Raw genomic sequence first — 11,385 nt, 5'->3', positions numbered from 1 at the left:
GGAAACGTGGGGGTCCGGGAGATGGGCAGGAGGAAAGATGGCCCCGAGACTGCCCCACCCCTGTTCCCACACCCCCTTGGAGGCAGAGTCTAGCTGGCTCCTCCCCTGGGAACTTAGCCAAAGTGTCAAAGCTGGAAGAATTATTGCATCACTGGGCACTCAAGGGTTAATGATGGGGGAGTGGGCAGGACCTGTGTATTTAACTAATTGGGAGGTGGCCTGAGATCAGAGGCACTGCTCACTTCCTCCCACCGCAGCAGGCTCCTGTGCCCCCTGCTTACCTCCCCCAGGATGAAACCACCCCTTGCCCTGGCCTTCCTTTGCCTCCTGGGTAAGTGACCTTCATGACCTCCCCACTGCATCCTGCCCCAGCTGGCAATAGGAAGCTCTCTGGATGCCTGAGCATAGCCCTGTACAGGGCATCATGGGTACCAAGTACTAGAGGCCACCCGGTGACCCTGGGATGTGTGCTCCCTGAGCCATCAGTGTCTGGGAGAGAAGGCAGGTGGGGGTGGGCTGAGGAGAACCCAATGGGGAAGGGAGTGGGGGCCTTGGCATCCCCGCTTCGAATGGGCACCTCCCCACAGCTGAAGCAGAAGGGTCTGGAGGAATCTGGGGAGGTCCGCAGAATGAGCTGGGAAACAGGCACAGGGGTGTGTGAGATCTTTGTGCTGCTGGGGAGACAGGGCTGAGGTCTGGGGAAAGGAAGATTTTTTGGGAACGATTAAAAGAGTCCGTGGAGGGATCCATGAGCTGTGGGAAGGAGTGAGGAGACTGCAAAGACAGACAAGCGTGAGGACCTGAGTTCAAATACCCAAGACCCACCTAAAAGCTAGGTGTTGTGGCACACATCTGCCTAAAAGCTAGGTGTTGTGGCACACATCTGTAACCCCAATGCTGGGGCACAGAGATAGGCAGATCTTCCTGGCTTGCTGTCTAGCCAGTCTAGCCAAATAGGCAAGGTTCCTTTTTTTTTTTTTTTTTTTTTTTTGAGAGATTCCGTCTCAAAAAAGTAAGATGGGAGATAATAAAGATATCTGATGCCAGCCAGGCTGTGGTGGTGCACGCCTTGAATCCCAGCACCAGGGCAGCCAAGGCAGGCGGATAATGCTCACTGGTCCTGAAGTACCCTGTGGTCCCTGCCTCCTCTTCTGTAGCATCCCTGGCTAGCGGGAACCTGGTCCAGTTTGGAGTGATGATCGAGAGGATGACAGGGAAGTCTGCGCTGCAGTACAATGACTACGGCTGCTACTGTGGTGTAGGTGGCTCCAACTGGCCAGTGGACCAGACTGATTGGTGAGCAGGAGGACCTTGGAGGAGGAGGGAGAGGAGGTGGGGAAGCAGCCTAAGAGGAAGGAGGTCCTGGGGGCACGTTCATCCCCTCTGAGTCCTGGGGATGTCCCAGCGGCTTCTGCTTCCAGCCCAGTCCCTCCAGGTTAACTCTGACCCCACAGGTGCTGCCACGCCCATGACTGTTGCTATGGACGCGTGGAGAAGCTGGGCTGTGAGCCCAAGCTGGAAAAGTACTTCTTTGCTATTGGTCGAGACACCATCTTCTGTGGTAGGTGGCCAAGCCTGGAATGAGCCAGGCACTGGGTAGGCAGGAGTCCCTCTAGCTGGTGACCTTGGTGCTTGTCACAGGGCCAGACCCAGTAGGCTTCCCACCATCACGTAAGGGTGACAACGCTTGTCCAACTGTTCCGATTCTTACTAGGCATCTGGGCCCCACAGCCCTGTGACCCACCAATGCAGCCCTTGCCCTGCCTCAGCCTCTGGGGACTGAGCAGAAGGGACTGAACTGAGCCATACCCGGAGCTGGATTCACACAACCCTGCCCTAGGAGGGGCCAGGAGGGACTCTGACTGAACAGCAGGCCTATTCTCACGAGCTGTTTGCGCCCAGTGGGGCTGCTGAGCTGGGCCCACCTCCTCCGCTTTGCCAAGTTCAGTGCCCATTTGGCACTATTAGCTTTCCTCTGGGCCTCAGCTGGGGAAATAGCCAAAAGCAAGGCTGTCCAGAGGGCACTCAAATCAGAGAATCCAACTTTCCTCCCAGCCTGGTGGGTGTGGGATGCAGGGAAGGACCCACGCAGTCCGAGGCACTGGCTCAGCACAGAACCCAGGGGTCCGTGCCGAAGTATTAGCCAAGACCAGCATCACTGAGGCAGAGTTGGCTCGGGGTGTCTCATACCTATAGGGGATCCCTCAGCAGGGCAGCTGCATCAGGTCCTTGGCACTGAGGGTTCAGACAGGGGTGGGACAAGCCCCAGTTGGGATGGCACTGAGGATGTTAGGGGAGGCGTCAGGTGGATGGGACATAGCCCACCATAGTACTTTGACCAAGGGAATGAGCCCTGCAAAGCCTGTGTGACTTCTTGCCTATTACGCCGAGATAGCCACGCCCATCTCCCCAGCTGTCACTGTCAGGACTTCAAGTGCATCCTCGGTCCTGCTGAACTAGCAGGTGCGGGCAGAATCATGAAGGGAAATACTCATCTCTGAGGGGGAAGTGAGGCACCAGACCCTTCCAGACAGGGAGGTGGATTCCTAGGGACTGAAGGGCAGAAAGAAACAATCACAAAGGACTGAAGTAAGGCTTCTAGGCAACTGGCGCCTGCCATGATGATGCCTGCTGGCCATGATGCCCAGGCTAGGTGCAGGTTCTGTCTATTCTGATAGAGACAGACTGAAGCCTTGAGAAGAAGGCTCCTGCATTTGTCTAATAACTCCATCCTGGATACTGGCCATCCCTAACGACGCCATCACATAGGGGAGGGTTGCTAAGGCCCTGGTAGGAGGAAGGTGAGAGGTTGTGAAACCAGCATCCTGTCAAGGCAGGAGAGGGCTAAGATCATGTGAGCGGGCTTGGAGAGGAAGGGAAAACCCAGGGTGGTAAGCCAGCCCCCACACATCCCCTTGAGCATGGGCTTCCACAGGAAGTGGGAAGGCATCTGAGGATGGGGCTGGGAACCTGGACCACAGAGCATTGAGGAGTCACTCTCATGCCGTGGCGAAGAGCCGGAGCCCCCAACCTCCACCCCAGACTCTGGCTTGTTTCCGTCCCCCTCCAGCTGGTAGAACGACTTGCCAGCGGCAGACCTGCGAATGTGACAAACGGGCCGCGCTCTGCTTCCGCCGCAACCTGGGCACGTATAACCGCAAGTATGCCCACTACCCCAACAAGCTGTGCACCGGGCCCACCCCACCCTGCTGAGGTCCCAGGCCTGCAGAAGCTTGGAGCCCAAATCTCTCTCCTGCAAACCCATCCCTCCCCTCAGAGCCCAAAGGCCCTGGCCTCTGGAGCCACACCTGTTCCCCAGGATCAGCTAAAGGAGCCACAGGACCATTCAGCCCTTGAGCACTCACAAGACCTGCTAAGTCTCCCCTGACACCTCGGTTCCCTCTTCTGAACAAGAGAATTCTATTTCCCTGCAAGTCTAATATTCTTCCATTGTCTTCCTGGAATTTGGACGCTAGTTTCCTTTTCATTCATTCATCTATCCATCCACCCACCCACCCATCCATCCACCAATCCATCCATTCACCCACCCACCCACCCATCCATCCACCCACCTACCCATCCACCCACCCACCCACCCATCTATCCATCCACCCACCCATCCATCCACCCACCCACCCACCCATCCATCCACCCACCCACCCACCCATCCATCCACCCACCCACCCACCCATCCATCCATCCATCCACCCATCTATCCATCCACCCATCTACTCACCCATCCATCCACCAATCCATCCATCCACCCACCCACCCACCCATTCACCCACCCACCCACCCATTCACCCACCCACCCACCCACCCATCCACCCACCCACCCATCCACCCACCCACCCACCCATCCATCCATCCACCCACCCACCCATCTATCCATCCATCCATCCACCCATCCATCCATCTATCCACCCATCTATCCATCCACCCATCCATCCATCCATCCACCCATCCATCCATCCATCCATCTATCCATCCATCCATCCATCCATCCATCCACCCACCCACCCACCCATCCATCCACCCACCCATCCATCCATCCATCCACCCACCCACCCACCCATCCACCCACCCATCCATCCATCCATCCACCCATCCACCCATCAATCCACCCACCCACCCACCCATCCATCCATCCATCCACCCAGTCATATGTTGAGCACCTATCTTTGGCCAGAACAATACCATATGGAGGGAACAAATGTGACGCAGTGGCTCCTGCCTGCAGAACCAGCAGTAAATCCTTTGTTTTCTACAACAGTAAGTTCCCATGCTTCCTTGCTTCTCAGTCCACAGCCTGAAACTCACTATGTGAATCGGTCTGACCCTGCAACAGGTCTGACCCTCTAATCACAGAGACCCACCTGCCTCTGCCTCCTGAGGGCTGAGGGTTGGGGTGAAAGGTGTGTGTCACCTCACCTGGGCTTTGCATCTTTTTTTTTCAACAATCTTATCCAAGACATGTCATGTTCTTCTGCAAGGAACATCTCTGGCCAAATGACTTACTATGAGAAGCATAAAAAAAAAAAAAACAGCCTAAGAATACTGTCCCCATTGTCCCCAGTCCTCAAAATGCCCCCACCAGCACAGACTGATTTAGATGTGAAAGTAGCCCTAGATCCATCTTGTCCAACCCTCAGTTAAAAAAAAAATTTTTTTTTGAGGCAAAAGCTCATGTAACCAACAATAACCATAAACCTCTGATCCTCCTGCCTCCACCTTCTAACTACTAGAATTCCATATGTGAACTACCATAGCTGGTTTTACACAGTACTGGGAATAAAACCCCGGGCTTCATGCGTATTAAGCAAACGCTCTATCAACTGAGCCACATCTCAAGTCCGATCCCTTTTTTGATAGATGGGTATCTGAGGGTCAAAGAAGGCACACCCTGCCCAAGGGTTGCCCTCACTCCAGGTCCTTCCCTGCTTCAAGGAGTTGGCACCAGCTACTTCATTGACACATTCTGGTGTGGCTGTGTTAATCGAACCTAACAGATGATAGGGCCAGAAGGGCAGGCAGGTCAGCTGTGAGCACACACAGCTGGCTCAGGCGCCTGTGAAGAGAACGGAGTTCACGCTGCTGAGCCCACGAAAGGATTCCCAGACGGAAAGGCCTGCAGCTCCTGCAGACGCAAGGTGCTCAGGCAGATTTCACTGGCAACCCCAGCTGTAATACCTCCACCATCTGCAATCAGCGGGCAGCCAGCGAAGGTTCGGGAAGAGCCTGCCCCATGGCACAGAGCAGTGTAACCATTGCACGGGGCAAGTCTCTCAGAGGACACTCGATACATATCCACTCCTTTTGTCCTTTTCATGGTACAACAAGATCTCTATGAGCATGAAATCAAACGGATGCGTCATCAGGAACTCTGAAAGGTGAAGCATCTCATCGCTTGGAAAGAAAGAGGTGGGCGGTTGGGTGCGTCCGCTGTAGCTGATTCAAACCCACTGGGCAACAAGGCCTTAAATCAAAACCGGCTTGTGAGGGACGCCAGCCGGACCCCTTTTTGGCAGAAAGTGTGGTCCCACGGCGCCCTCTGGTGTCCATCTTTTTAGATGGTTAGGAAGAATATAGGCTCTGGCTTACACGCCCGGGGTTTCCTAACCTTGATCAGGTGGGCAAAGTGCACTCTGGGCTAGTGACACTTTCGACAGGAAATATGCCGAGAGACCACCGAAGGCGGCCTCATCACCGTCATAGGATGGCGACGGACCTGATGAAACGGGAAAGTCCAGCCATGGAGGTTGCAGCGCGCCATTCGGGTGAGAAGGCCAGAAGAAGCCTGAGCTAATGGGCCAATCAGTTTATAACTAATATAGGCTTCTGTGCGATTCTTCGGGACCTCACGACTGTGGGAACTGGGCAGGACAGAAACCCCAACAAGCAGGCCCTCGTGTTTCAATTTCCCTCTGTATGCTGTGATTACCATTAATGAATAAAGAAAACTGGCTTGGCCTGATAGGGTAGAACAGAACTAGGTAGGGAAAACTAAACTGAATGCTTGGAGAAGGAAGGCAGAGTGGGGGGGGGGAGCCATGGAGCCGCCATCGGAGACAGACACACAGACACGCTGGAACCTTGCCAGTAGGCCACAAGCCTCGTGGTAAAAAATAAAATAATGGAAATGGGTTAATTCTAGGTGTAAGAGCTAGCTAGCAATACGCTTAAGCAATTGGCCAAGCAGTGATTTAATTAATACAATTCTGTGTGGTTAGTTTTGGAGTCTAGGCGGCTGGGAACACACTAGCAGCCTCATTCTACACTGTGCCATTGTATGCTGAAAGTATGGCGATCTGCTTTTTGATTTTGATTTTGATTTTACAGGGGATTACAGTTAAGAGATTGCCTTGCGTCTCAGAAGGGATTTTGAACTTTGGATTTTAGACATTGTTGAGACTGTGATAGACTATGACTTTTGAAATTGGACTGAATGCCCTTTGAATCATGATATTGTTAAAAAGCGTTTAGGTGCCAGTGAGTGGAACGGCTCCCAAAGGGAGAGGCACTAGTAAAGGGTGTGGCCTGGCTGGAGTAGCAGTCTTGTTGGAGAAAGTGTTGGGCTCTGAGGTCTTCTTGACTCAAGCTACACTTGCAGTCCTGTTGACTGCAAGATATAGAACTCTCAGCTCCCTCTCCAGCAGCATGTCTGCCTGCACGCCACCATGTCCCATGATGATAACGGACTAAACCTCTGAACTGTAAGCGAGCCACCACAATTAAATGGTTTCCTTTGTAAGAGTTGCTGTGGTCATGGTGTCTCTTCACAGCAATAGAAACCCTAATGAAGACACTTAGCTACATCCCAGATCAGCCTCCCTCCCTCCACATCTGGGCTTCTTTGGAATCCCACCTTAAGGTCAGGCCTCGTTTTATGGTTATCAGTCCCTCAGGTTTTTTTTTTTTTTTCAACTGAGACTGCTAATGTGATTAAAGTCTGTTTGCCTGAGGAAGTTTCCGCGTCTCGTTTCTTTGTTCAGATTCCCATAACAGCGTGTGCACAGATGTGTGCCTGGGTAGGAGCAGGGTGGAGGGCGGCTAGATGGATGGGTCTATCACCGATGGGTAGAAAGCTCCAGGACAGATGAAGGGATGGATGGATACATGGGAAAATGAAACAAGGAGCTACATGGCGGCTTTGGGTGTGTGGGTGGGTGGGGGTGTATGTGAATATTTCATAGCTTTTCTCTCCAATTTTGATGCGAGCATCTGGATTGGTTTTGCTTTTATTCCTACTGTGCCCTTGACACAAACTGCCCTGTGTTTTGTTTTTTGTTTTGTTTGTTTGTTTGTTTGTTTGTTTTGATTTTTTGAGACAGGGTTTCTCCGTAGCTTTTGGTTCCTGTCCTGGAACTAGCTCTTGTAGACCAGGCTGGCCTCGAACTCACAGAGATCCGCCTGCCTCTGCCTCCCGAGTGCTGGGATTAAAGGCGTGCACCACCACCGCCCGGCCCACAAACTGCCCTGTTAAATAACTTGCTGAATAAGCTATTATAAGTCACAAATGGAATTCCTGAGTTAATTAATAAGCCTAATTATAACATCATGACATTCATCTGCCGCTTTGTAGCCCTTTGCAGTTGGGGCCAGAAGGCTCGATACTTCATTAAAGCATATTCTTTCTGCCCAGGATGCTGTAGAGAGAAGCTAGCTATGGTCAAGTGGCAGGCAGACACCCCCATTCTCCACTGTCTTCATCCTACCTGCTGATACCCTCTTTGATTTCTACCATGTCACTTCTTGGTTCCCCACAAATCCTCAGCACTTCTTTATGGTCCACGAGCCCCTGGCATTGAAGGCTTGGTACTGTTAGATCACAGGCTTGTCCTTTAAAGACAGCTGTCACTCTAGGAGGCCATATCTCACAGCCTGAAGAAATCAATCAGGCCTCACGCCACCACGGGTCTCCCTGTGACAGTTAAGAAGCCAATCTATGCTGTAGTTTTGACGGCATAGTTTATGGTCCTACCTGAACCTTGTGCCTCCATTCTAAGATCATGCAGGCTAATCCCATGAATCATGCAGGCTATCCCAGACTAACTCGTGCCACAGAAAGCTCCCTGCCAGCCCCTGAAAACTTGGGAAAGTCACACATGCCCTTTGTGTGTAGATTTCTCTGACAGCACCCACACTGACAGGATCTCCAGCCACCAAGGTGGCGCTCTCCCTCTTCTCCCTTTAAGCCTGTTAGAAAGCTCTCTCTGGGTTGACGGGAAAGCCTTCCTACTGCTTTAAGGTGTTGTATGCTAAGTTGACTTGAATGCCTGTTCCTCTTTAATACCTTACCACCTCAAGGCCAGCCATGGTCTGGTGGCCTTCTGTTGCAACAAACCTCATTTCTGCAGAACGTTTGTGGGTCTGGCCCCTCTCAGAATCACCCAGCCAAGGCTGGGACGCCTCTCCACATTCACAGGGTTTCCAGGACATGCCCATGGGCTGCTTGTTGTCTGTCCTTTGTGCTGTAGCTTCCTCAACACGGAAGCTCATATTTCAGATGTATCCCAAGCCTCACCTTTCAGAACTGGAGTGGATGCCAACCTCTGTCAAACCACCCAGCTTGTGTCTGGATCTTTCCTAGTGCCACTCACCCCAGTGATCTGGGTCCTTTCGTGGTAGGTAACCTTGGGTCTATATCCTGTCTCTGCTTCCATCTTTGATCGTGGACCAGTCTGTTCCTTTCTGTGCTATTGCTCCTAACAAAAGCAATGCACCAAGTGTCCACTAAACAGGTCACTGAATAAATGAGTAGATGTGACAATAGAAGCCTTGCACCAACTGAAGCCCCTAATTATGATGGAATGGATCCACCAGCCTCCTGAGCAGTTCTCGGGTTTAAATGAGTGCCTGGGAGCCGGGCGGTTGTGGCCCATACCTTCAATCCCAGCACTTGGAGGCGTAGGCAGGTGGATCTCCAGTACCCTAGTTAAAGAGATGAAGAATTGGAAAAGCTCTAAAAGCAATGTAGCTGTGTTGGCAGAGTGCTTACCTAGCATATAGGAAGTGCTGGGTTCGAGCCCTGGATCGCAGAAATTGGATATAGTAGAGCAAGACTGCATTTCTTCTCTTTTTTGTTTGTTTTATTTGTTTTTTCAAAACAGGCTTTCCCTGGCTGTCCTGAGGAAACTCACTCTGTAAGACCAGGCTGGCCTCGAACTCATAGAGATCTGCTCGCCTCTGCCTCCCAAGTGCTGGGATTAAAGGTGCATGCCACCACCTCCCATCGCAAGATCACATTTCTATCACTCAGAAGATAGAGGCAGAAGGGTCAAGAGTTCAAGGTCATCCTCAGCTACACAGTGAGTTTAAAGCTAGTCAGGGTTACAAGGAAACCTGTCTCAAAAAACCAAAAATAAACAAAAAACAAACAACAGAATACCATGGTGCGGAGAGGAGATTAAACAACAGGCTGGGAAAGAGGAACAAATAAAGTGGAGGTTCAATGAGCCCACGCTGATCTTTGGGGTGCTGAGATTTAAACAGGAATCACCAGGGCAGGAGGCAAGAGGTATGTGTAAGCAGTCCTAGGTTAAGGTGTGGGCCTGCCCATCACAGCCTCAGTCCTGGTCCTGAATGCTAATCCGCTAATTCCTGCAGTCACCAAAGGTCCAGTCTAGTCTCTTCAGGATGATGGACTCCAGGCTGCAGCCTCTACGGGGACATCATCCTGTGAGTGCTGTGTCCTGAATGATTCGCTCTTCCTGAAACCCAAGGTGACTGCAGGTTTAGACAATGGGTTTTTGTGCTTTCAGTATTGAAGAGAGATGAAACGGGTTTGGGCAGACAAACACGTCATAGAAACTGACAGGCCCATGCAGTCAAGCCAGAGTCTGGGCCAGAGTAAAGAGACACCTAGTGAAAGCAGGGATGCTGGGCTTGGAGTCAGTGCCTCTTAGCAAAAGCAGTTTCTAAATGCCTGCTTCAACTGGAACGATGTGCGTGGAAAGGGGCACCGTACACGGTTGGTAAATACTACACCGACTCACTTGACCAGCCCCTTGGCTCCCACAGCTCTCGAATATGCAAGAGCTTATGCGGATGCATATTTGAGAGCCATTAGCCTTCACTGCCTTTGAGCTGATGTCTCCAAGGCTAACAGGTAAAGGCGCTAGAGGAGATGCTGCGGAAGTTCTCCTGCAGGGCTGCTACCTGCCACCCCAGCCCCAGGACACAGTGCAGGAGAGCCAAGAGCACATGCCCACTACACAGCCCAGCTGGACTAAGCATGCTTCCTCTCTAGACCTCACCTGGGAAGCAGAGCATTGCTCTTCCAGGACACGTCTGACGCAATGCTTCCAGTCTTCCTCCAAACTTGCTGTGGATTCTAGGTGAGCCCTGTGCTAAAAGCAGGGCTGTCCCACTCAGAGCTGGATTTGCACTGGTCCTTGGCTGCAGGTGCCTTCCCTGTTTCCGAATCTACCTCCCCTCTCCTGCACAAGCTTCTCTTGGTTCTTCTCAATCCCTGAGCCATCTGCTCAGATCTTCTTTAGGTCCCGATTTGGTTTTGTGTGCTTGGGATCCTCTGCTGTTTTGTTTTTGAGACAGGGCCTACTATAGCCCAGGTTGACCTTGAACTCCTGATTCTCCTCCACCTCCCAAGTGCTGGGATTACTCTACATGCACCCCCTATCCCTTATGTGGTGCTGGGGATGGAACCTAGGGCTTCATGCTTGCAAGTCAAGCACACCAACCGAGTTGCACCTCCATATGTTCTCCTGGGTCATTGTTATGGTGTCTGCTTTCATCCCTATATGGGAAGCCTTTGGCAAACAGAGTCCCTGGTTGTTTTCTTTTTTGTTCTTTTTTAATTTTATTGATTTTTTGTTGAGTTCTACATTTTTTCTCTGCTCCCCTCCCTGCCACTCCCCTTCCCTTCAACCCTCTCCCAAGGTCCCCATGTTCCCAATTTACTCAGGAGATCCTGTCTTTTTCTACTTGCCATGTAGATTAGATCTATGTATGTCTCTCTTAGGGTCCTCATTGTTGTTTAGGTTCTCTGGGATTGTGATTTGTGGGCTGGTTTTCTTTATGTTTAAAAACCACTTATGAGTGAGCACATGTGATAATCGTCTTTCTGGGTCTGGGTTACCTCACTCAAAATGATGTTTTCTAGCTCCATCCATTTGCCTACAAAATTCAAGATGTCATTTTTTCTGCTGTGTAGTACTCCATTGTGTAAATGTACCACATTTTCCTTATCCATTTTTCAGTTGAGAGGCATTTAGGTTGTTTCCAGGTTCTGGCTATGACAAACAAAGCTGCTATGAACATAGTTGAGCACGTGTCCTTGTGGCACGATTGAGCATCCTATGGATACATACCCAAAAGTGGTATTGCTGGGTCTTGAGGAAGGTTGTTTCCTAATTTTCTGAGAAA

The 11,385-nt window shown here is 51.4% G+C and overlaps 1 protein-coding gene across 1 annotated transcript; it reads left to right on the top strand.

The window, feature by feature from the left end:
* The first annotated feature begins 291 nt into the window (after window positions 1-291).
* On the top strand, window positions 292-3,213 carry Pla2g2e (phospholipase A2 group IIE). Its single transcript, XM_041651055.1, has 4 exons — window positions 292-331; window positions 1,158-1,296; window positions 1,455-1,561; window positions 3,071-3,213. Exons 1-4 carry the CDS (start codon window positions 292-294, stop codon window positions 3,211-3,213), a joined length of 429 nt encoding a protein of 142 aa, XP_041506989.1.
* The last annotated feature ends 8,172 nt before the right edge of the window (window positions 3,214-11,385 follow it).

The sequence above is a fragment of the Microtus oregoni genome, unplaced genomic scaffold (assembly GCF_018167655.1).
Source record: "Microtus oregoni isolate MIOR12 unplaced genomic scaffold, Mior012 000005F_ref0000423, whole genome shotgun sequence".
NCBI classification, from domain to species: Eukaryota; Metazoa; Chordata; class Mammalia; order Rodentia; family Cricetidae; genus Microtus; species Microtus oregoni.
This window is presented reverse-complemented; position numbering and strand designations above follow the sequence as displayed.

What these genes read in the sequence shown, in the direction of transcription:
- Pla2g2e (XM_041651055.1), top strand. Translation starts at nt 292, where the DNA reads ATGAAACCACCCCTTGCCCTGGCCTTCCTTTGCCTCCTGG. An exon ending in GGCCTTCCTTTGCCTCCTGG is followed by an intron (nt 332 to 1,157) that starts GTAAGTGACCTT and finishes CCTCTTCTGTAG; the next exon opens with CATCCCTGGCTAGCGGGAAC. An exon ending in CCAGTGGACCAGACTGATTG is followed by an intron (nt 1,297 to 1,454) that starts GTGAGCAGGAGG and finishes CTGACCCCACAG; the next exon opens with GTGCTGCCACGCCCATGACT.